The sequence below is a fragment of the Pollachius pollachius genome (assembly GCF_949987615.1).
Source record: "Pollachius pollachius genome assembly, chromosome: 19".
NCBI classification, from domain to species: Eukaryota; Metazoa; Chordata; class Actinopteri; order Gadiformes; family Gadidae; genus Pollachius; species Pollachius pollachius.
In genome coordinates this window covers 18,368,735-18,394,907 of record NC_136952.1, presented here as the reverse complement: position 1 = coordinate 18,394,907, position 26,173 = coordinate 18,368,735, and the positions used below count along the sequence as shown (strand labels likewise).

The 26,173-nt window shown below is 46.0% G+C and overlaps 2 protein-coding genes across 2 annotated transcripts in view; one reads left to right on the top strand and one right to left on the bottom strand.

The window, feature by feature from the left end:
* Positions 1–1,055: 1,055 nt before the first annotated feature.
* Positions 1,056–18,990, bottom strand: tbc1d24 (TBC1 domain family, member 24). Its single transcript, XM_079756877.1, has 8 exons — positions 18,901–18,990; positions 14,325–14,418; positions 12,298–13,305; positions 10,875–11,033; positions 9,612–9,675; positions 9,079–9,174; positions 3,974–4,223; positions 1,056–3,414 (listed from the first exon to the last, which is right to left on the bottom strand). Exons 3-8 carry the CDS (start codon positions 13,281–13,283, stop codon positions 3,257–3,259), a joined length of 1,713 nt encoding a protein of 570 aa, XP_079613003.1. The 5' UTR covers positions 13,284–13,305; positions 14,325–14,418; positions 18,901–18,990; the 3' UTR covers positions 1,056–3,256.
* A 2,167-nt stretch (positions 18,991–21,157) lies between these two features.
* The window catches only part of LOC307090295 (alpha-1,6-mannosylglycoprotein 6-beta-N-acetylglucosaminyltransferase B-like), a gene marked incomplete at both ends in the record, with an annotated part of 21,396 nt that continues 16,380 nt past the window's right edge, over positions 21,158–26,173 (top strand). Inside the window, 2 exons of the mRNA XM_079756874.1 lie at positions 21,158–21,183; positions 22,418–22,533. Of these exons, the coding sequence (XP_079613000.1) occupies positions 21,158–21,183; positions 22,418–22,533 (142 nt within the window). The remainder of the gene's footprint in view (positions 21,184–22,417; positions 22,534–26,173) is intronic.

The following is a 26,173-nucleotide window of genomic DNA, read 5'->3' as shown; positions in this document are numbered from 1 at the left end:
AGCTGTCTCAGTCCCTCGCCATATGTTGAGCCTATATGACAATTATTTAGTCACACAGTCTTTACGCATTGTTTGCTGACTCTTCTACACCAACACGGCTGTGCTGGGAGAGCCTCTGTAAAGGTGAAGCCATGGACTGAGAGGGCATCTTGCTGCCTGGGGCGGGACAGAGGATGAATGAATTGTGAATGAACAACTAAGGAGTTGAGTCAATGCCACTCAAAGGATTGAATCGTATATATGGTATACTAAGGCTATTCCCCAAGAGACTTTGAAATGTGTGAACTGAGATACATTGAACACTAAAGAAATCCAAATTTTTACTTGAACTATGTAGTTTTTCATTTGCTCTTCTAGAAATGGGAATTGAGACAATGTACTCATTGAACTGTACTCATGGTTAAGTGCCAGCGCTGTGAAGTGAAGTCCTTTTGGTCAACACTGAACACATTATTTTCTTTTTGCAATAGAGAATGTACTAAAGTACTATTGTGACACTGTTTTGACCAAGAGGAATAGTGATGCAGTGTTACATTACTAATATCCTAATTGGTTTACATGTTGGAATAAAATAAGGTGTTAGGGCATTTAAATTGTATATACATATGATACATAAGATACATATAGATAGGCTGAACAATTTCACCTGTTGGTAAACCCAATTGAACCATGTAATTTAAATAAAGGGAAAATAAAGTACTAGGAATAAAATGTATGCGACTTGAAACTAATTAGTAAAGGTAGTCTCATGGAATTTGACATATAGTCTGGCTTTTTCACCTTCCAAAGGGTTTGGGTGCTAGCAGGGTTATATTTGTAACCTTAATCTTGAGTCATTTTCAATGCATTTTTTCCAGTCAGGCAGCAGCTGGTTATGGACTTCAACGTTAGTCATGGTAAAATCAGCTTCCTGATGTCTCCACTGGTCCTATTTCTGTCAATAAACAACCCATTTGATCTTCCCAATCATGTTTTGAACATAAATCGGTCTTCAGCCATAATTAAGGATCTCTCCGGAAAATCTCCAATACCACTTTTATTTTGAAACAGCTCTGTATTGACAAGGTAAGGTTCTCAGTATTGCCATATTCACTCTATACACATAGATGTCATCATTATCATTACATCCAACATTTATATCCATACTAATAATAACTCATTGACTTAACTGTAGCACAGAGGAAGAAGTTGGGTGGCAGATAGGCTCAAAGGTCAGGTCGACATTGGTAGAGATTCCTTCTACCAAACTGTGAAAGTGTTTCTGTATCTCGTGGCTGAGACGGCGGAATAAGGACCTCAACATCTACACAACAAACACTACTAGCAGGGATCAGGGACTTTAGATTTACTGGAGGGATAGTATTAGGACTGCAGCACATCTACAATACATTAGGAGTTCTGCGGATGGCGGTGATATTCAACAGCCACACCATGGCCGGGGACTTCTCCAAAACATTTGGACGGATAGGTTCGCACTAGCTGAGAGGATGGAGAAGAGGCAGAAATCTAGCGAGACTGAGAGCCCGATAGAGGGAGAAGGACAGAGAGGCAACCAAGAGTGGCAGATAACAGAGAGATGGCTAGAGACAGAGATATACAGTGCAATAGTCAGAGAATATACATCCCCTTGGATTTGAAATACAGAAGTAATCCAAAATCTTACACTTTCAGTACAAAGTACACACATTTTTCACACAACCGCCTACACAACAACTAGACATGCCCCACACACTTCACAACCGGGAGCACGGAACCCACACTTGCCGCAGGGAGAATAAGTGATACTCAACGATATTCAATATGAACACAAAAACAAAGCACCAAATCCAATTCAAGGATCTCCCCGGAGAGACGGTTCAGACACACACGTGGGCGTGCACCTGATCCCTACTACTAGACCAGTTCCCTCTGGTCTCTCATTCCAACGGCTTAACCAACCACTAAGTAGCAGTATTAGCAGAAAGCACACGTGATACCGCCCATGCATCACGCATCACCATTGATGACCAACACATAACTGGGAAAGTGATTGATGATTAAAGGGCCCCTTTACTACTAGGTGTGATGGTGATTAGCCATCAAAAGCCATTTCAAACGACCCTAAAGCCACAAGTGAGAGTGTCCACGCAGATGGACGATGGAGAGATCAGCCCACTACAGTCCACTGGGTAGGCTGGTATCTCTAGGTGAACACGCCCACTTGTGATGTCACTTATGTTCATTGTTGTGGAGTGTGTGGATGACGGCTGGTTTCAGCAGCCTTCAGCAGGCTGCACACCTGTTGTGCATTAAGAAATACATTTACACGGTTAAACCAGCATCACCACACATCCTCCATGATGGTTCATCTACTTGATTGCGGCTGTTGGGAAACGTTATTGTGATGAAAACAATTTGCCTATTGTCTCAGCCTACGCAGGTTAGGTACTGCAGAGGGAGTCGTGTGTCTCCTTACAACACATGCACAAAGCTTCAGCTAGCTAGGTGTTCCTGCACAGCGCTGTAGTCTGGGTAGTTAGATAACCAACCACATAATGAAATGAGAGCAGACCACCTAGCCATCCTGGGTTCACCGGATCTTCTGCCATGACAGTAGACGTTCACAGAACAGAGTTCTCACAGCCATGCCCTTCCCATCAGATCCACCCACCCATCCCAACCCTAGAAGACCACAACACGTAGCTCCAGGATGGTAGCATTTGTTAATGGCATTAGTCAGGCTGCACACCCTTTCCTCCTTAAACGTTATGCGAGCTCAGTGCTAGTGCATATCATAACCTGACATGAAACACAGAAACAGAAAATCAACAGTGGCTGAATAATGGTACATAGTTTTACGTAGTATTATTATTATAGTACGTAGTTTTATGCAACTACATCAATACTTGTAAATGCCAGTGCCACGACACCGAAACAATATACTCACAATGTTAAAACATATATGGTTATACAAAAACATTCATCATTTCTTTTAAAACGTACTCCAATAATAAATAATAGTAAACAATGTTTTAAAACGTATTTTGTGGGACGGATGTTGGTTTGGTTACTACGGTTTGGACTGTTTTTCCATGGACGTCTCGTTGTAAGTGAATACATATAACACGTATTCAAGTTCTTCAATGATTTGAACTGTAGGTATTGAAATGAAGATACATGTTTTAAATAATCGTAAGAGCAGTAGGCATTTGACTGTTGTGGAAAGCCCCCACCGTTATTTAAATGTGTGTGTGTGTGTGTGTGTGTGCGTGTGTGTTTATTCGGGGGCCATGGCGTCCTGGAAGCCCCAGACCTCCAGCAGAGCCACCTGGAAGCTCTCTGAGCACAGTGGGGGGTTGTCGAAGGTGGTGCAGCTCCCCGTGCGGCCGTGGTTCAGCTCAGAGTCGATGTAGAGCGCGTTGCCCTCGCCCCCTCCTGGACAGACAGCAGCACCACGGCGCACATCAGCAAAGCAACAACATTTACATCAGCCTAGCAGGTGGGCACCCCAGGTAATAATAGTAGATAATGCTAATGGTAGTAGTTAATGTTAATAGTTACTGTTTACAGAAGTGGTTAATGTTTATAGTAGAAGTTAATGTAAATAGTAGTAGTTATGGTTAATAGTACTAGTTATGGTTAATAGTTTTAGTTAAAGGGTCATTTCTTAAATCCAACCCGAAGTGTTGAATGACGATGGATGAATAAAGAAAACATCTCTAATGAATTGTTTCCTATGATTGAGTAATGAGTCCTATTTGAAACAATGGCCAATTCCCTATAAGATAGAGCACTGGTGCTTAATGCAATGATAGAACAATTATATGGAAACATCCCATGGCGACACTTTCAGCCAAGGTTTTCAATAGATAATAACTAACTCTCTTTCTCTCACACACACACACACACACACACACACACGCACACACACACACTTACATTAGAGTGTAGTTTGGTCCGTTTGTCTATAGTGTCCTCCAGTGCGGCCACTTACCTACTATGATGGAGTCAAAGCTCCCGGCCATGAACATGGACGTGTTCCGGGAGTTGAGGTTGAAGTGGCGAGCAGCCAGGAAGGGGGACAGCTCCCCCGCTGGCCTCTCGGGCTGTTGCAGGCTGCTGCTGCCGTCTGAGTTCTGACCCCCGACCTCGCCCGACGCCTCCTGGCCGCCCGTCTTCACTGCGGAGGCCAGCTCAGGATGGCGGATCACCACCCACTCATAGCGCTCCATCTCAGGCTTCATCTGGGGGACAAGAGATTATACTGGTAACCCTTCATCTGGGGGACTGGAGATTATACTGGTAACCCTTCATCTGGGTTACATTACAAGAGATTATACTGGTAACCCTTCATCTGGGGGACTGGAGATTATACTGGTAACCCTTCATCTGGGGGACTGGAGATTATACTGGTAACCCTTCATCTGGGGGACATTACAAGAGATTATACTGGTAACCCTTCATCTGGGGGACTGGAGATTATACTGGTAACCCTTCATCTGGGTTACATTACAAGAGATTATACTGGTAACCCTTCATCTGGGGGACAAGAGATTATACTGGTAACCCTTCATCTGGGGGACTGGAGTTTATACTGGTAACCCTTCATCTGGGGGACTGGAGATTATACTGGTAACCCTTCATCTGGGGGACAAGAGATTATACTGGTAACCCTTCATCTGGTTTACAAGATATTATACTGGTTACCCTTCATCTGGTTTACAAGATATTATACTGGTTACTAGAGCCCGACCGATAAAAGATTTTTAAGAATATTTGGTGATTTAAAAATCCGATATTCCGATATATATCGGCCGATATAAAAGAAGAAATTCGAGAAACGCATAACAAAACATAAACAGATTTCCCTAACATTGGTTATTTGTAGTTATTTATGAGTCCAAACTAAAAAAATAAGATAATGCAGTTTAAAAATAAACTTCATTTTATTGCTTTATTGTTACAACAGAAAAGTATGGAACCCGTAAAGGGACATGGGGGTAAAAAAGCACGAGAAAGTATCTCGTGCTCACGAGAAAGTATCTTGTGAGCACGAGAAAGTAGGCCAGTGGCGGCAATGGGGTGGTGTTTGCTGGTGCTATAGCACCAGCAGAAATTACCATAGCACCACTAAGAAATTAACTGAATTTGACATACAAATTGTCTAATTTCTCTGTATAGTTTTGAATACAGCTTGTTTCTCCAGTTGATCTAGTGAAACAGCGACCCAAATACCAAAGCACCCACGCACCGGCAGCAATAAAGTTATACACTCTGTGCTGGCCTGAGGTCGGATCCACTCTACACTTCTGCTTATTTGTTGTCAGTTCATTGTCAATGTCTCGCTGTGGCCGTCCTCAGATCAGTTAAGCTGATCTAAGATCACTTAAGGTGGTGATGTCACTCACTGTCACTCACGCGAGCAACATTGAACATTATGCTTTTACAAGCTAGCGTGCATTATTTTGGCCGGCGTGAAAAATTGATCGATCTTTTGTGAAAAATGACCTCATCCAGAGTAATCAGTGGCGTCTCAGCCTGTCTTAATTGAAAGTGACATGCAGAAAGAAGTAAGTGGGGATGAGGACGACAGCAGTTGACCGAAGGAGTGTGAGGGCGAAGAAGAGGAACAAGAAATGGAGCGGGAAGAGAACGTGGAGGATGAAGCTGCTACTATAGTGCTAGTGGGAATACTGTTAGCGATGTGAGCCAGCAGCCAGAGGAAGGCCCCCGTCGGCCAGCATTGAAAAAGTACCCTTCGCAACTGTTTGGCAATCAGCAAAGGTACTTCTCTGAAAACATCAATGGTGAGTGCAGTTGATATCTTTTCATTTGGGCCTAGACTAGTGCTGATTCTAATTATTATTTTGTGGTGGATACACTATAGTCCTTATGTTTAATGCAAATCCTAAATTATTACATTTACTGCTATTAAGCCGACTGGTTTTGCTTGGACTTCCAAGCGGTGATTCTATTGATTTTTGTTTTAAATTCAGTAGCCAAATTAATTGAGGTATTGAATGGTCAGATTACGATTTGTCCAACTTCTGGTAAAGCCTTGCATCTGTTGTTTGCCTTATTTGACTTTAATAGATAACGGTGTATCTTTTGGCATTGTCTCTCTATGTAATGCAAATAGCAGTGGACATTGATGGTTAGTGAAAGAATCGGTGGCCGCTTCACTCCGACCAAATTCCGACCTATCAGCAGAACCACTGCCGGTCAAAGTGAAGGGTGTTGCCCCCGAGAGAGCATCGGCCCTGGAGGGAACGTCTCCCCTGTGGAGGCGGAGCGCAAGAGGGTATACATGCTACAATAGCGCGAGATAAAAATAAAGCACATTAATTTAAATGATTTTAGCTTGTTTGTGATTTATCGCGGGCACGGTCGGGTAACGGGCCAAATATTAACGGGTATCTGCGGGTGCGGATTTCATTTTGATATTATCACGGGTGACGAGGCAGATCTGGTGCTGGACATTGCGGGTGCGGTTCTCAGAAAATGAACCCGTGCAGGACTCTGGCCTAGGCTGTTGGAAATAAAAAATATATCGGAAAGCAGAGTTGGTTGGGCCGCATTTGCCATGTCACCATCTATGGATCTACCATGCGACTGTTTGGGCTACAATTCCTTCAGAGATACTTTCTCGTGCGGACCCAACCAACGCACCCAAATGCTGCCACACCAACTCCGCTTTCCGATATTTTGTTTATTTCCAATAGCCTAGGCCAGAGTCCTGCCCGGGTCCACTGTTTGAGACACGCCCCCGCACCCGCCCGCAAAGTTCAGCACCACATCCGCCTGTCACCCCTGATAATTATCTTAAAATGAAATCCGCACCCGCCCGGACCCGTTAACATTTGGCCCATTACCTGACCCTCGCCCGCGATAAATCACACACAAGCTAAAATCATTCAAATATAGGCTATTTGCTTTATTTTTCAACTCGCCCTATTTGAGCACGTATACCCTCTTGCACTCCGCCTCTAACTATGAGATAGTTAGTGTTACGCCTTTCCTGCTGTCGGATCCCAGACCGTAGTCGAGGAGCACAGGGGAGACGTTCCCTCCAGGGCCGATGCTATCACAGGGGGAACATCCTTCACTTTGACCGGCAGTGGGTCTGCTTATAGGTCGGAATGTAGCGGCCACCCATTCTTGACAGGTTGGGTACTTTATTCTTCTATTATCACAACCGGACTCGTTCATTACTTCACCAAACTGACACGCACAGCAGCGCTCGGTCTCCTCGCTCGTCCACTCACTCGCTGACGTCACTCACACGCACAGACACACACACACACACTCACACACAAGTTCTGATAAATAAAATGTATACAAATGCAAACTTAAGACATCAAACTCAAAGTCCTTTGAACAAAAACACAATAACCCCCCCCAAAAAAGTACTTTTAAATATTCATTAATCCATTATAAATGCCGATACCGATAGTTATCGATAGGAAAATTCCTAATATCGGCCCGCCGATAAATCGGTCGGGCTCTACTGGTAATCCTTCATCTGGGTTACATAACAAGAGATTATACTGGTAACCCTTCATCTGGTTTAAAATAGATTATACTGATAACTCTTCATCTGGGTGACAAGAGTTTAAAGAGGTGTGAATTTCTTTGATTCTCATTCTGCAATTTCTATAGTTCTAGCCTCTAGTCTGACCTTTCTAACCTACTTCTCTTCATAGAAACTTCTCTTCATAGAAACATAAGACTATATTAGATTAGCAACTCTTCATCTTGGATAATATTATATTGGTCATATTATTTAGGTTGATTGGAATTCTTAATCTCAGGTTTACCTGGGATAAGATGGTCAACTCTTATTTTTGATAGAAGATTGGTTAGATTGGTAAATTTTCTGTGTTCTAGAGTAGGGCTTTCATCAAACATGATGGGGGGAAGGCCTGAATAAAGACGTTGTAGCTGAATCATCTTCCTTTCCTATTGGTTTGGCTAGTATTGTGGTGAATGTTGGTAGTGCAAGTACAGAGATGTACGCATGTTAAAAGTAGAAACGTCCAGCATTGGGAATGGACAACGCTGTCTAAAATGTATGTTTTGCAAACAAATCCTCCAGATTGTAAGGTTAAATGCAAATTGACCACTTCAATATTTTAATTGTTTAGTGAATATTGGTAGTATGGCTCCATCTACTGAAAAGACTGAAGAACTACACCAACTATTGAGAAGCCAAGTTGTTCTTACTAGTTACTACTTCATCTATGTCCCTTTATTCCAAAAGGTACTGACACCGACGTCAGATTCAGGCGCAGGTAAGAGTAAAGGATTTTCTAGGTAGAGTATGTACGCTGGGCTTAGAACGCTGAAACTCCTGGCAGGAAGTCAGAAACATTGACCAGTAGTCAGATGTAGATAGGCATCAGGCATCGCTTGAACAAATCAGAGATATGTCAACTTTTAACTCATAAGTAGCCATGTGAGATTTTGAATTTTAATTAGACTTTAATAAGAGCAGCTGAGTGAGTGAGTGAGTGAGTGAATGAGGTAGTGAGTGAGTGAGTGTGAGTGAGTGAGTGAGGTAGTGAGTGAGTGAGTGAGTGAGGTAGTGAGTGAGTGAGTGAGTGAGGTAGTGAGTGAGTGAGTGAGGTATTGAGTGAGTGAGTGAGTGAGTGAGTGAGTGAGTGAGTGAATGAGGTAGTGAGTGAGTGAGTGTGAGTGAGTGAGTGAGGTAGTGAGTGAGTGAGGTAGTGAGTGAGTGAGTGAGTGAGGTAGTGAGTGAGTGAGGTAGTGAGTGAGTGAGGTAGTGAGTGAGTGAGTGAGTGAGGTAGTGAGTGAGTGAGTAAGTGAGGTAGTGAGTGAGTGAGTAAGTGAGGTAGTGAGTGAGTGAGTGAGGTATTGAGTGAGTGAGTGAGTGAGTGAGTGAGTGAGGTAGTGAGTGAGTGAGTGAGTGAGTGAGGTAGTGAGTGAGTGAGTGAGTGAGTGAGTGAGTGAGTGAGGTAGTGAGTGAGTGAGTGAGTGAGTGAGTGAGTGAGGTAGTGAGTGAGTGAGTAAGTGAGGTAGTGAGTGAGTGAGTGAGGTATTGAGTGAGTGAGTGAGTGAGTGAGTGAGGTTCCAACTGACCCTGAACACAAAGCACTCCCCCGTCCCGAAGAAGCTCAGCTTGTTCCCTCCTCTCTTACGCTCCTCCCAATCTGTGGAGAGGAACGCTCCGCACACCTGCACACACACACACGATATAAAGACACACACACACAACATAAAGAAACGCACGACATGAAACACACAGACACACACACAATATAAAGAGACGCACGATATAAACACTGACACACACTATATAAAGACAAGCACGATATAAACACAGACACACACACGATATAAAGAGAAATGCACAATATAAAACACACACACTATATAAAGACACAACGATATAAACACGGACACACACACGATATAAAGACACACACGATATAAACACAGACACACACACACGATATAAAGAGAAATGCACAATATAAAACACACACACTATATAAAGACACGCACAATATAAACGCAGACACACACACACACGATATAAACACAGACACACACACACGATATAAAGACACACACACGACATCAACACACACACACCAACACACAACACCTACCTCTCCGGCTGTGGTTCGGATGAGGAGCAGGGTGGGTTCATAGCCCTCACAGTGGGAGTAGAACCTAGAGGGACAATGCAGGGGTTAGAACCCAGCACTGATTTGACCATTCAGTACAAATATTGCTTAGATGTCATTTTAAGCGTCAACTGTACCAGTTACCGTGTCCCTATTTTTTACAGTAGGGGAGGATGCCGTGCTAGTCATTATAGGCGATTTCAAAATCTACCCATTAGTGACATCACAACTGGGGTTGGCTTTGGGATGGATGATGGACAGAGCAGCAGATGGTAAACCTTGACACGGTCACTCCAAGACCTTCTGGATTCTCCTTTAGCCTGCTCTATTTCCAGAGGCTCATTGGACGTTTGTAGAGGTAATGAATGTTACGATATAAAGAACACATTCTAAACAAGTTTACAACAAGTTAAAACATGTGATTGTGCTGTTTATAACATTATAACAATAAAATCAAATCATCATTTTCCCTCGTCAGCCATTATGAAACAGTCATGATCAAATGATTTTTACACAACATATACCAATCCAGTCAATCATTATTGAAAGGTGCACTTTGCTACCAGTATTCTCGGATATTGTGACCAGAGGGTGAATATTAACTCACTCTTACAGGGGCTGAACACGCTGTTCTGCAGCTTGTTGCCCGGTTGACTCACATGACAGCAGACACTAAAAATGTTTCATGCTATTGATTGTAACTTCAGTTTACTGTCAGCTGTGCTGCAACGCGAACATCACCGCGGTGGCCCGATCCTGCAGATGCTCTCTACAACATCTGCAGGATCCGGCCCTTCCTCACGAGGGAAGCAGCTCAGCTCCTGGTCCAAGCACTCGTCATCTCCCTCCTCGACTACTGCAACCCGCTCCTGGTTGGAGTCCCTGCCTCCGTGATCAAACTTTTGCAGCGTATTCAGAACGCTGCAGTTCGCCCCTCGTGTTCAACCTGCCAAAATTCTCCCATGTGACCCCCCCTTTACGGGACCTCCACTGGCTCCCTGTAGTAGCTCGCATCAGATTCAAGTCGATGGGACTCCCCCAGCCTACCTCCAGGCATTAGTCAGGCCACACAGGTCACCTCGAGCGCTCTGCTCAAGTACCTCGCCATCGCTTAGAGCAACCAAAGGTCGAACAATCAAGTCACAACTCTTCAAATGGTAGAACGAGCTTCAGTCGCTCACCAGCTTCATCAAAAGAGACTCAAAACTCTTGTTCAGAGTCCCCTTAGACTCTGCATGTGCGTACCGGTTGAGGCTGCAGCCGTGCGTGGCAGTGGTGAAGACGAGCTGAGGTTGGCACAGGGCGAAGCGTTCAGGGATCCACGCCCAGACATCACGCATCTCCTTGGCACTGACGATCTCAGAGGAGAAGGTGTCGGGGTTCAGGGACAGCTGCACGTTACGCCTGGAGGGGGAGGGAGAGGAAGGAGAGAGAGAGAGAGAGGGGGAGAAAGAAGGGGGGAAGGCAGAAGATGGGAAGAAAAGGGGAGAGAGATGGAGACGGATATAAGAAAAGGGGGAGGGAGAGGGAAAGAGAGGCAATGATTATATTGGATCTTTGCATCTTGCAGGTATGGTTGACGGTATGGCATAGATAGACCAATGTCACTGCCAAGAGGTCGTACACTTCCTTTTGGCCAGTCGAGGAGTGATGCAGACATGATGACATGCAGCTCTGCCTGAGCAACGCATCGCCCTGTCTGCAGAGATTTGCTTCAAGTAATCCCAGATTGGTCGGGAACAAACGTAGGGTTTGATTGTTTTCGACAGCGAGACACGAGAATAAATTGAACGCTCTTGGCGAAATCAAATGAAGGTGTTTCAGTGGGCTGGGGCACATCCACTGCTAATCAGCAGCGCATTTCAAAAAGGCATTTCAATGAGTTTTTCACACAGATATCTTACTTCAACATATTTTCAGTGGAGCAGCCTCCATTGCTCATCCTTTATGTACAATCCGGACTGAAACATCATCCGACCCCCTTCACTTTAAGGTAGGCAGTTCTGCAAAGAGGCAGGCATGTCTCTGAGTGTCAGTGCGTATGACGTGTGTTTTCAGCATGAATCTACATCTATGTCTACTCACAAACAAGAGGAGGGCTTGAGGCACACCAGATGGAGAGTGAGAGGGGAAGAGGAGCTCGAGTAGAGATAAGGAAGAGGAAAGGAGGAGTGGGGAGGAGAGAAGAGGAGATGGGAAGCGGTAGAAGATAACCCACCTGGCTCTGTGAGAGCGAGGCGTGAACACAAGATGGAGGATGGAAGAATTTGCATGGTGGAATCAAACAGAAAAATAAAAAACCTTTTCAAACATGGGAAATATTAGTGTAAAGCAGCAGACGAACGAAATGGCAAACAGAGCAAAAGAAAGAGAGAGAAAATAGTCCATTGGAGTGAAAATTTAACGAGAGGGCAGGTGGCGTCTTGCTGGGTAGGGCTTGGGACCTGACTGAGGAGGCGAGAATGTTAACTCCCATAACCCCAACTGGCCAGAAAAGCTGGAATTTAGGGGGGCATCGATTCAAAGATCAATGTCAGAGCTTAAAGGTCTGATATCGGAGAGACTGAGATAAGGTGGCAGCGGGTTGATCTGGGACCACTTGCCCGGCCGCAGATAAGCGCGGGCAGAGCAGGGAGCGCTCTCGACTACTAGCCGCCTACCCTCGTACCGTTTCTGCTTGACGGTGATGCCCTTCTGCTGCAGTGACCTCTCGTTGGCCGCCTGCAGCAGAGCGATCTCCTTGCGGCTGAACAGGCGGATGGAGAAGGCCTTCTCCAGCAGCTTCTCCGGCGTCACCGCCGCGCCGATGTTCCTCACGAAGGCCTGGATGTCCTCCCTCACCGCCGACGCCTCCTGTTGCTGCGGGGCCGCCGGCTGCGTCCCGCCCCCCGCCGTCCCGGCCTTGTGCTTGCGGTAGAACTTGAGGAGCGCCAGGGCCACGCGGTACAGCACCTTGTAGCCCTCCACCAGGAACACGTCCAGCACGCGGGCCGCGTGGCCGAACGGCAGGTCGCCCAGCACCCAGCGCTGCCAGTCGCCGTACACCTCCGGCGGGTCGCGCGCCGCGCCCACCACCAGCTTGTGCGCGGCCGGGCAGTGCTTGTTGGCCAGGTCGCCGAAGGTCATGCAGGACGAGCGGTAGGCCAGGTAGGTCTGGTCCAGCAGCCGGCGGCCCGGCTCGTTGCACGCCAGCAGGCGGCCGGTCAGCTCGAAGCACGCCGCCTCGTCGCCGCTGAAGTGCAGCAGCAGCGCCGCCACGGCGGGCAGCGCGGGGCAGTGCGAGATGTCGGGGAACTGGCCCGCCACGCAGGACAGCACGCGGTGCACCGACGCCACCGCCTCCGCCCGCAGGGCGTAGCGCGGCACGGGGCTGTCGTCCACAAAGTCGGGCAGGGGGAAGGCGGAGGCGGGCTTCTGGGCGGCGCCGGCCATGAGGTCGCGGTAGACGGCGGCGTCGGACGTGACGGCGCGGCAGGGCACGGCCCCGATGAGGTGGCGGTAGGCCTGGCAGCGCAGCGCGTGGCTCCGGGACCACTGGCCCTGCCGCGCCTGCTGCTTCAGGTCCTTCAGGTCCAGCTTGGCGGGCGCGCCGGGCTCGGGGGACTCGCCCAGCAGGGCCCAGTCCACGAAGGGGCCGCGGTCCTCCTCAGACATAGTGAGGGCGGCGGGGGGAACGCTGGAGACGGGGAGGAACACATTTGTTTGAATCCGTTCACGAGAGGATCCGAATTCTTCGCTACTGCAAAACCGGGATCATCAGGTAGACTCACTTATGTTCTTTGTGAAAAACAATGACAATGGAAGCCAGTAACGCCATGAATTATTTGGGAGCAAACCCACGGTTCTTTCCCACAGAGCGCTATAGTGGAGACGCCAACACAACACCCAAGATAAACATATATACACTCATTTAGAAAAAAACGATAGTGTACAACAAGAGAGCTGGAGAAGCTGTAGGGCTGTAGAACATGTAGAACATCTTAATCCTACAGATCCTAGAACTTTAAACCCAGAGGATAACAATCAGAACATGGTGTTGCACTACTTAAGGAACCCCTGAAGGCCCTGCAGATCCCAGTTAATTACGGTTACCATTCACTGCTGCTATACGGGTCGTAGCGAAGGCCAGGTAGCCCATGGGAGGTAAAGCTGAGTGTTCAAAAGAAAGCGCTTCCTGATTTACTATATTTGTGCTTCAGTGACACTTCTACTGAGCGGACCCATCACACCCATTTGATGTGACTTACAGTGAAAGCAGTGATGCTATTGAGGAGCAGTGATGTCATTGAGGAGCATATAATATCCACACGTCAAACAACAAAAATACTTCAACCTATAGTTGCTCCGGCTCCTTCTACCTTTCCGACAGTACAGCTACAGCTTGCCACTAGATGTTCTACTCCCAGCTGAAGCACCCTTAACTTGCACTCTAAGGCAAAACAAATCTGCTGAGTCTAGAACTTTAGACAACGTGTTTTTTTGGCTTCAGGCCATTTCACAAAGCGTAAAGGAAAAATGCAGCCGCGTTGGATGCGGCACATCCATTTCACATACACGTACACACAGAAGTAAGATCAAGTTAAAGAAAAACAGACAAATTCTCTTGCATGGCCCACAGGGTCTTCTGTAAGGGCATATGGAGTGAAGTGGATTAGGTTGGGGTTGGGGGTGCTTTAGTGTTGGGCTGAGACCTACCGTTGGCTGGGCTGAAGGGGGGCGGTAGGGGTCAGACTGGCCCTTCGGTCCTTCAGTGAGTAGATGCCCCGGCTACTGGTACCAGCCTCCCATGCTGCTGGCCGGAAGCAAGAGCAAAAAACACATTACACCATGGCCCTCACTAGATGGTGGTTGCCAATCAAATGGCTGAATGCGCTTTGCACGGCCTGCTCGCAGAGCTGGGCGATTAATCGAATTTTGATCGTGATTGCGATAAAAAAAAATAATATATAAATGTTTTATATAAAGGGCAGAACAGCTGGATACATATCTGTATATCATTTTAGATTGGAACTTTTTCTTTTTGACCATTTTGTGTATTTCTTTTATTTTTTTGTATTATTTAAAGGCGAAATTTGAAAGTTCTCAGTTAAAAAAAAATATCAGAGAGACATGCTGAATAAATACAACATGTTTTCAAACTCAAAAATAATCGTTTGAATAATCGTGATTTCAATATTAACCGTGACTATGATTTTTCCCCATAATCGAGCAGCCCTACCTGCTCGTCTCATGGAGATACTCAAGTTAACCCAATAACTTTTGTCTTGCCCTATTTGGATCCATCGCAGCATGCGTCGACCATCCACTAAAAGTACATTTGCAGTGTCTGTTTGGCCGTCGCGGCTCCCCTGGCACACGGACACATTTAGGTTCTAATCCTGAGGAAGAAGCTAAGGGTCAACAAGGACAAGTCAAAGGCTTGTTGTCCTCTGTGTGTGTGTGTGTGTGTGTGTGTGTGTTTGTGTACTTTATTGCCCTCAACAACTGAAAGTTTATTGGCAAGAATTCCAAGAAAAGTGAAAGGAAATTGGGATGAAGACATTCCTTTGGCACTACAAATAGTCAAATAATGATTTGGCAGCTAGCATACCAGTTTTATAAACTGTGGCATCCATTTTGACTGGGTGGGGGCATGTGACCAGACTACGAGATAAGACAACCTTTTGTGCAGAAAGACGCCTCACGTGTTCTCAGGTTATGGAGGCTGGGAGGATGCACAATCGATTCCCAAGCTCTAGATGAAAATATATGTTGAGGAACATGGTCCTTTAGTACATGGACCTTTTGTAGGACCACCCTTACCCTGACTGTTACCACACCAAACCAAACCCATACCCTAACCAGTGTTTCCCGCAGGACTTTTTTCAGCAGCGGTGGTGTGGTCCCCGAACCCTCTAGGGGGGGCCAGGGGCATGCCCCCCCGGCTGAATTTTTTTTGTACCCTTTACATTGGAATGCATGAATCTGGTGCACTTTGAGAGGAGAATATGCACTTAAATCCTATTCAAACAGTCCTGTGTATTACTGTAGATGGGATTATTGGTGTTGTAACTTTGCCTTTTGTGTCTTCATTTACAGATTTTTGTATTTTTGTATAGTAATATTTAAACAAAAAATGCCACAACGCAAATATAATTTGCACAATTTATTTACAGATTTTTGCCTAATGCTTAAACACTAAACATGGTTGCTATCCCAAAAAGAGCGACAACACGCACACACACACATAGGCCTACACACACACACACACAATACTAGAGGAAAAACGGCACGGAGGTTGCGGTTTATAGATACAATAAAATGATTGGGCTCAGAGGGTTTTTAACACTGGTGGTCATGTAGCGACACATTTTAGCAACTTACTTTCTCTCGCTCTCTCTCTGTCTGTCTCTCTCTCTCTCTCTCTGTCTGGCTCACTCTTTCCTTCTTTCTTCGACCTTCCGCTTCACTCGCTACTGCTAGAATCAATGTAACTTTGCAACCGTGTAGGGTAGCCTACTGCCAACAACTGCCACACTCGCTGTGTATTTTTCTTCTTTGATGTTGGTTACGTGACGATGTGCCGCGTGCTGCGCAATTGACGTTACGCGCTGTACATTTTCTAAAAGGAGCTACGTAAAAAAAAAAAAACAATTAGGAGAAGGATTTTTATTGCAGCGGCGGAGAAAATTCAGCAGCGGCGGCGCGCCGCTGCTGTGTGAACGTGGGGGAAACACTGCTAACCACACCAAACCCTTACCCTGACTGTAACCACACCAAACCCTTACCCTGACTGTAACCACACCAAACCAAACCCATACCAAACCCTTAACCTGACTGTAACCACACCAAACCCTTACCCTGACTGTTACCTCACCCTTAACCTGACCATAAAATCTGCCGACCAAACCTCCCTTTTCCATCGCCAGAGAAAAACTACAAGGAGGCAGCACAGTGTGCTGGAGTTGCAGCAACTCACACACACCCTAAACACAGCTCACGACCCACACACACCCTAAACACAGCTCACGACCCACGCACACCCTAAACACAGCTCACGACCCACGCACACCCTAAACACAGCTCACGACCCACACACACCCTAAACACAGCTCACGACCCACACACACCCTAAACACAGCTCACGACCCACACACACCCTAAACACAGCTCACGACCCACACACACCCTAAACACAGCTCACGACCCACGCACACCCTAAACACAGCTCACGACCCACACACACCCTAAACACAGTTCACGACCCACGCACACCCTAAACACAGCTCACGACCCACACACACCCTAAACACAGCTCACGACCCACACACACCCTAAACACAGCTCACGACCCACACACACCCTAAACACAGCTCACGACCCACGCACACCCTAAACACAGCTCACGACCCACACACACCCTAAACACAGCTCACGACCCACGCACACCCTAAACACAGCTCACGACCCACGCACACCCTAAACACAGCTCACGACCCACGCACACCCTAAACACAGCTCACGACCCACGCACACCCTAAACACAGCTCACGACCCACGCACACCCTAAACACAGCTCACGACCCACGCACACCCTAAACACAGCTCACGACCCACGCACACCCTAAACACAGCTCACGACCCACACACACCCTAAACACAGCTCACGACCCACACACACCCTAAACACAGCTCACGACCCACACACACCCTAAACACAGTTCACGACCCAGGCACACCCTAAACACAGCTCACGACCCACACACACCCTAAACACAGCTCACGACCCACGCACACCCTAAACACAGCTCACGACCCACGCACACCCTAAACACAGCTCACGACCCACACACACCCTAAACACAGTTCACGACCCACGCACACCCTAAACACAGCTCACGACCCACACACACCCTAAACACAGCTCATGACCCACACACACCATACATACAAAACCACAATATCAATTAAAAAAACAATATAATAATATTGTATGGAATATGGAAGCCGTGAGCTGTGTGTGGGTCGTGAGCTGTGTTTAGGGTGTGTGTGGGTCGTGGGTTCATACATCATTATATCGTTTTTTTTTAATTTATATTGTGGTTTTGTCTTCCTAATATTATCGCAGTCTACCAATTTATTTAATCTTAACCTAATCTCAGGACAAGTCTTTAAAATATAGCTGTTAATACACAATAACCAAACTGCCACTGTCATTCAAACCAAAACACAGTTTGAACTGCATTTGCACAACATGCTAAAGTGGCACACTTCAGCATGTTGTATGTGGCAAGCAGTTGTCACATACTGCAAAGGCTGCACACACACACACACACACACACACACGCACACACACACTCCTATTTGGCAAGCAGTGGTCATACACTGCAAGGTTGCACACACACACACACACACACACACACAAACACTCGTATGTGACAAGCAGTGGTCACACACTGCAAAGGCTGCACAAACACACTTATGTGACAAGCAGTGATCACTCATATGTGGCAAGCAGTTGTCACACACTGCAAAGACTACACACACACACAAACATACTCGTATGTGGCAAGCAGTGTTCACACACTGCAAAGGCTGCACACATGTGACAAGCAGTGGTCACACACTGCAAAGACTGCGCACACACACACACACACACACACACACTCGTATGTGGAAAGCAGTGGTCACACACTGCAAAGGCTGCACACACACACTTATGTGACAAGTAGTGGTCACTCCTATGTGGCAAGCAGTGGTAACACACTGCAAAGACTACACACACACACACACACAAACATACTCGTATATGGCAAGCAGTGTTCACACACTGAAAAGGCTGCACACATGTGACAAGCAGTGGTCACACACACCAAAGGCTGCAGACACACACACACACACTCTTATTTGGCAAGCAGTGGACACACACACACACACACACACACACACACACACACACACACACACACACACAGCTTGAATGGTTAGCCTGCTTTTAATGTGACGTTATTCTTTGGGAGTACAGCATCCCGAAATAATTACGGTAGCCATTTAAATCACTTCAGACCGCAAATACAATGCAAACACAATGCAAATACAACGCAAATACATGCAGATAAAGGATTAAGAGGTTCCTAAGGCTAACTCCGCTAGCAGGCTAGTAGCTGTCAATGCATGTTTTCCTCTGTACAGTTGTACTGTCTGTGCCGCATTTTTTAATTTGAACGTAAATCTGCAGCATTGCATCTTACAATGCAGACACACACACATCCAAAATAACGTCATACAATACCTGTGGTGTAATTCAGCTGCTACCTGAAGAGACGAGACGAGACGAGACGCGTCTTGAGATGTGAGGAAGCGCTCATTGCTGGGGTTCTCTCACGCATGCGCATTCTCTCTGTGCCCTACGTCACACCCTCACACACCCTCTACGCTTCAATGATAGAGCTGGTAGATATGAGGCTGGAGAAATATATATTCTAAAACATTATTTCCTCTCGACTCATTCCTCCTCCTTTTGCTCCATATTCAAACGGTCAACAACCTTAAAGAACGCCCGGCTTTGTCCTTAACTCAAAGCAGCCTCCGAAACACAGCGCTCCAACTCATGACATTCATTAAACCAATCTAATTTAGAGCTATTATCAGTCTCCAACATGTCCCCGTCTCAAATGTTGTTATTCTCTATTCGTGTTCATTTGAAAATGCGGCTGTGCTTTCCCCTGCTCTGAGCTGGGGAAGGAATTTCATATTGTATACTTTTGTGCTGTATATTTATTTAACCATATTTTAGGGTATTTTTGATACGCAGTGGTGATCATTTTGTCAAAGTCGAGTTGGATCATTGAAATGCTTTGTCCAGGGGCGGGGGAAAGTCCAGGGAATGGTTTTGGCAGACGCCCCCCCTGACTGCAACCCTTGCAAAATCTGGCCGTTGATGGATTTTAACATGTCAATCAAATGTAGATTTGTGAGAATGACAGCATCTTTAACAATTAACATTACAGCAAAGAAAGGCCTCCATGGTCAGCCCCTGAGAGATATCGTCGGTTAGGTGTGTGTGTGTGTGTGTGTGTGTGTGTGTGTGTGTGTGTGTGTGTGTGTGCGCGCACATGTAAACAAAGACACAGAACATGCGACAGATGGACCGTTAAGCCAAAAGTATCTGGCTTATGGCTTTACGGTCATCAAATCCTTCCGCTTCTCTATGCATGCATGGCTCCCACCACGCAGGCGTCCCGCGTCGCCTCCCAAAGTCACAGGTGTGCTGTGTTCCCGGTCCATTGGAACGATAGCGTCATCTGCTGGTGGCAGTGGGCGTTGCTGGTAAATGTTGCCCTTATTCGCTTTATTATGATCCCTTCACTTGTGGTCGTTCACTATTCCCCCTGAGAGCCAAGTTAGAAATGCAGGCTACCTAATGTTAAAGCTAATCAATACATTTTATGTTTAGGTTTATCTAGGGGAAATCTATTTGCTATGGGGAAAATATCAGGATTCACCTACTACTACTACTACTACTACTACTTCTAATATTACTACTCGAGCTACTCTCTAAACTTCATAAGACATTCCAAGTTTACACGATACGCCCATTGGATAGAACTTGTTCATTTACTAACCATACATTCAACATGAGCGCTGTGCAAGCTCAGTAAAGCTCATTATTTTCAATGTGTGTCTGTGTGTGAGTGGATGTTTTATCACTAGTTTTGAGTCTATTCTGAGTTCCTTAAGCCTCTCGGAGGGGTCTGAATGGGACGTTTCGCCCAATAGCGTGAGCTCCATTGTGTGCGTGAAAGGCGCGAGCAGCACCCTTGGTATTGTGTTGTCGAGAGGGGAGTCAGGTTTCCGTGGCAACCGCGGGATGGCCAGCTACTGAGTCCGGAGACAGAAAGGAAACGAGCGGAGAAGGAGGGAAGCGGGATAAAAGAAACAAAAGTAGCACCGAGAGAGAGACTCGTTTCCTTTCTTTAATTTGTTAATTTATTAGAAAAAGGAGCCATGGTTTCTTTGGTGTATTATGGAGCCGTGGCTGAGTTGGTGAGTGTGTTTGTATTGTGTAAAGTGTGTATTTTGAGGTGCATGCTAGAGTGAATTGATTGTGTATATCGTAGCATTTGTGTACGTTTTGTGTTTGTCATTTTTTATGTCGGAGGGTGAAGAGTCTGTGTGTGTGGTTCGTGTGTGCGTGCATGTGTGTGGAGGGGGGGCATTGTATCTGTATCTGTCTATCTCTATCTGTGCATGTGTATCTGTATGTGTTTGTGTGTGTGTAAGTGTGTGTGTCCACGCGTGTTTGTATGTGTGTTTGTGTGTGTGTGTGTGTGTGTCTATCGATCCATCCATCTCTATCTGTGAACGAATGTGTGTGTGTGTCTGTGTGTGTGTGTGTGTGTGCGCGTGTGCTTGAATGTGTGTGTGTGTGTGTGTGTGTGTCTGTCTCTGTTTCATATACTTGCATACTTACAACATGAGTTTATTGTTTGATTGACAGGTGTGTTTGTTTGATTGAGGTGCTTCCCAGGGCCATCTGACGTGGGGATATGAGGCTCTCCTTGCGACCACGCAGGTCAGACTGCCAGACCGAGTCCCAGAGCGCCGAAAAAATATCCCCAACACCACTCGTACATTGGTTTGCAATCATAGACGTACGTCACCTCTGATTGGCAGAGTGGTTACCCAATCATAGACGTGCTTCACCTCTGATTGGCTGAGTGGTTACCCGGTCACCTGCTGATCAGACTGCACCCGGCCCACTAGAACTCTGTCTAAACTGAACTGAAGACCTGTTTACTGTTTACATTTTGACATTGTGACCTGACCTTTGAGTAGCCGACACTAAAACCATCCAGTTTTTATTTATCATAATCACAACCGCATGTGATAATCAATGAATATAATATCGTCTATAGTAAATGGAGGGTGAGGGAGGAATGTGTATGTGTACACTTGCTTGGTTTTGTGTATGGGTTCAGATGTTCACGAAAGGTATATCGGTTGAGTAGGACTTATTCTCTGCATGTGTGTATACCAGTGTGTGTGTGTGTGCATGTGGTTTTGTGTTTGCTGTGCGTGTATGTGTGGAAAATTGTAAGCTTGACTGACGATATGAAAGGTTTGTGGATTCTCTCTCTCTCTCTCTCTCTTGATCTGTGATCCCGTGAGATGGGCGAGCAAGCACATAGAACATCGCTCCTCGCAAGTTTGCTTTGACACACAGTTTATCGTTTGAAGTCCACAGTGTCCCTTGTGCTTTCCATCTGAAGGGCGTTCCCTGCGGGGTCGCTCGCGCACGTGCATTTGGGTTCAAAGCTACTTTAGGCGAGGTTAAAGATGCTGTAGGTAAACGTTGTAAAGCGAGAGAAAATAATATAGATTTTGTTTTTATTCAATAATAGCAAAAGTCCCCTCCCTCCCTTTACCTTCCCTACTTTTCTCCACATTGACATTTGCCACATTACAGACACCTGGCTTGCAGGATGGATTCCCTGAACCGATCAGGGAAGATATGCTCTGATTGGTCATAAATTAGCGGTGGCTCATTGGTTCTAAAAGAGGCAGGCACAGTCAATTCAACCGATTTTCTTGCAGAGAATCCTGCTCACTAATAACTGACGGATGTTGATGCCTTTTCGAAAAAAAATACACTGAATTAACAACTCTTAAATCATACTTACATTTTACTTAGTCCACCTTTAACTAAGGGAAAGGTGTTTGAAAAATCGGAATCTCAGAAAGTTTCCTGGTAGAAAGTGAGATTGAGTGATGAATTGATATGTGGTGTGCATTGTGTTTCCCTCTAGTGGCTGTCTGCTGATATGTCTCTGTGTCTCGGTCGGCACCCTACTGCTACAGAGCCTTTGGGTGCCTGGAGAGGAGAGTGAGGTCACACCAGCCGGAAGATCACCTGAGGAGCAAGGTGAGTCAGAGACACAGAAGCATACACACCCTTCTCCTCTACCTTTCTGGAAGGTCTAGCCACTAGAGGCTAGAGTGTCTGAACGCTACTGGGTTTGCACCCCAATGTCCACAAACATTCTTCCTGCCCCTTAGTGACATGTATCTGAATATACATGCGATAAAAGACAAATGACCCTGTCCCACTCCAAGCGGGGTACAGCACAGAACATTTAGCTACTGTACGGCCTCCCCGCCTCATTGACTTTGTTATGTTGGTCATGGAAAATATAAAGATTTACGTACGTGACCACAATGTTAACATCCACTGAGAAATGTGATTGAACAGGTCGAGAGCAGGACAAAACCACACAGAACATCCAATCCTCAAACCCATCCGTCTCAGAGGGGGCTCTGCAAGTCTTTTGATGGGGCGTTTGTCAAGGGTCACGCTCGGATATGAAGCGTGACACTGTGTGTGTTGTTGACAGGCTGGCCAAGTTTCCATCCCACAATGGAGTACACACCAGCGGTGGGTCCACGCAGGAGGTGAAGGTCTCTGGCACGAATGACCAGGTCTTGTGCTCCTTTATCAACCCAAACAGTTGTTTTTTTAAGGTGTGGTGGTGAAGTTTTTCTCTGAGGCTAGCAGAGGAAGCCACCGTCCCTTTCCTGGACTCCAGCTCCACAAAGATCCATCAGTACTCTGCGGGGAGGAATTGTTTGAAGGGCAGGCATTGTTTTCAGTTTTTTGTCAAACATTCCCATAAATTCATATTAGCATATCCAGTCAGGTCCTTGTCCCCAGAGAGCTCCGAACCCCCCAGGGAAAGATGGGAAACAGACGCAGAGGCCTCCATGACTCTGGTTGTAGACATTCCTCAAGGATGTCTGGCTGATGTGAGATCTGGCTCTGTGGACTCAAGGTTGGCTTTGTTTATTATTTGGGGGAAAACAAAAGGTTGTAAGCTAATGTAACCCAGGTTACTAGGCCTTTATTAGAAGTCCAGTTTACCAGTTAATTGATAAATAAATTAATAAATTAATATTCCTTATGAGGCAGATAAATGAATAAATAGGGTTTGATTTAAAATAATCTTCCATAAAATGAATAAATAGGATTTATGAATTAAATCTTAAATATGTTAATAAATAGATTAATATACACCAGTTCATTTATATCTGTTTAAAAGAGTATTTTGTTTATTTCAAGTGTGGCGAATTATTTGTGTGAGACCCAGATATATTATATATATGTTGTTACATAGATATGTTGAGTTATTATCGGCGGCGCAGAGAGCTAAGTTGCCGTGGGTTGATTGGCGGACCTTGTGTTTGTGACGGAAGCGAAGGAGAACCGGAACCTGGACTGATCTGAGCGGTGTATTCTACCTTGTACCCGGAGTGTATGTGTATGTGATGTTTGAGCCTCTGGCTGGGTCTTTTGCTTTGGTTGGATTGACACCTGGTTGACATCTGCATGAAGATTTGTCTTCCACTGGGATTTCTCCCATCTCTGTAGAGGTAGTGGGGAACCTCAGTGGTAGTGGCGAGCTGCCCGAACCAAAGACTTTTCTTATTTTGTTACAAAGATTTTCTGATTTTCCCATATGCTGGATGTATTGAGAAACTGTGGTTGATATCTCATGTTTTTGTTTGTGTTTTTGTTTTGTTTCTTTAAATCCACACAATATACCATATTTAAAACTTGTCGATTGTGTGAGTCCTTCCACTCTGTCACTCAATGCACATTGCAATACCCCTTTCTCCTATAGTGATCTAGACTCTTCTGATTTTTCTGGCCCACAAGTTAATGCACTGTTAAATATATAACTGTATCTCCCAGTCCTACCATCGAAGGTTAGAGCTGATGATGGTTACACTAAGGCCTGAAAATTTTCCTTTTTTTGTGGATTTGTTTTTTTTCTTTCCTATAATTTTATGAACAATGTTTTTGCTGTGGTTCTATTCTCTTGGTTTTTTGATTTTCCCAATCTAAACCAGTGATTCAGTGGCGACTAGACGGCAGGATGATGGATCTCTCCGCAGAGCCAGACCTAGTTTATCCCTTAACGCAGCCTCTTCCTCCTTCTCCTCTTGTTCCTGCTCCTCTTCGTCATACTCTTTTTCCTCTTCCTCCTCCTCCCCCCTCTTCTCCTCCTCCTCCCCTCCTCCACCCCTCCTCCTCCCCCTCCTCCTCCCCCTCCTCCTCCCCTCCTCCTCCTCCCCTCCTCCTCCTCCCCCCCTCCTCCCTCCTCCCCTCCTCCTCCTCCTCCTCCCCCTTCCTACTCCTCGTCCTCCTCCAGGGAAACGGTTTCAGGGAGGACAATGGAGACCTCCAGAATGAGTATGGGCTCATTCTGGAGACCACAACAAGAGTTGTGTACAAACACTGGGGACCATTGGATTGTTATGTTTTGGGATGTGGGGCGGGGGGGTTGGATCGATCAGGGAAGTCATTTATAATAGCGCTCCTGGTGCAGAGAGTGCATGAGGAGAACATGAGGAGAACATGGATATAGCTGTTGGCTTGATGCTGTGGGAAATGATCAAACAATTATATATGATGGAATATATCAAGCTGATAAGGGGCTGGTGTCAGGCCGAAACACTTTTGACCATGTGCAGTACGCATGTGTGTGTGTCCGTGTGTATGTCTGTGTGTGTCTGTTTGTGTCCATGCGCGTGTGTGTATCTGTGGTGTACTGTATGTGTGCCTGTGTGTGTGTGTGTTTGTGTATGTGGGGGTGATTGTGTGTGTTATTGTGTATGTGTGTGTGTTTGTGTGTGTGTGTGCATGTGTGTGTGTGGGGGGTGTATGTTTGTGTGGTGCATATGTGACTGTATGTGTGTGTTTGTGTGTGTGTGTGTGTGTGTGCATGTGTATATGTGTGGTATATGTTTGACTGTGTGTATGTGTGTGTGTATGTTTGTGTATGTGTGCTAGTGTGTGATATATGTGTGTGTGATGTATATGTGACTGTGTGTGTGTGTGTGTGTGTGTGTGTGTGTGTGTGTGTGTGTCTGTGTGTGTGTGGAGGAGGAGGAGTCAAACCTCAACCTGGGACTGTTGGGGTAGAGGGTGACCTTTGACCTGGTGTCTGTGTAACTAACTCTGTCAGTGTGTCTCTAGAAAGAGTGTGTGTGTATGGGCACAGAACTACTGTGTAATCCACCAATGAAATGTTATGGTCCTCTTCTATATATATTTCTATATACCTTTTTTTGTGATGTGAACCATGTAAAGCTCTCTGTCTGTTTACCTGTCCGTCCATCTGTCTGTCGAAGTGGATGTGTCTGTATATCTGTCAACACATTTTCTGCCTGTCTCCACATCTCTTTTTGCGTCCGTCTGTGTTTTTGTCCATCTGTATTTCTGTTGTAATACACGGCACAGAGCCTCGTCCGCCAACCATAGGCTGAGGGTGGGGCACGCCGTGTTCCTGTTGCGTCATGAGATACTAAACCCAAGAGAAGGGCGTTTTCAAGAGTGGATGAGGCTTTCAAAAGGGGTTTGAAGTCTGCACAGTGATCACGGGAACGTTGGTGTGCTGAGACGATATCTGAGCTTGTCCTACCACCAGGAAAGGTCGATTAGCGCTAAAGTTTGTGTCACCCATTGACCGCTTACCGTGTGACGTGATTGGTCGAAGCCAGTATGA

Bases quoted from the DNA above. Each gene is read 5' to 3' on its own strand.
- tbc1d24 (XM_079756877.1), bottom strand. From the start codon at position 13,283: ATGTCTGAGGAGGACCGCGGCCCCTTCGTGGACTGGGCCCTGCTGGGC. The intron at 11,034-12,297 runs GTACGAGGGTAG...CTCCCCCTCCAG, and splicing joins ATCACCGTCAAGCAGAAACG to GCGTAACGTGCAGCTGTCCC. The intron at 9,676-10,874 runs GTACGCACATGC...TTGTCCCTCTAG, and splicing joins CACGGCTGCAGCCTCAACCG to GTTCTACTCCCACTGTGAGG.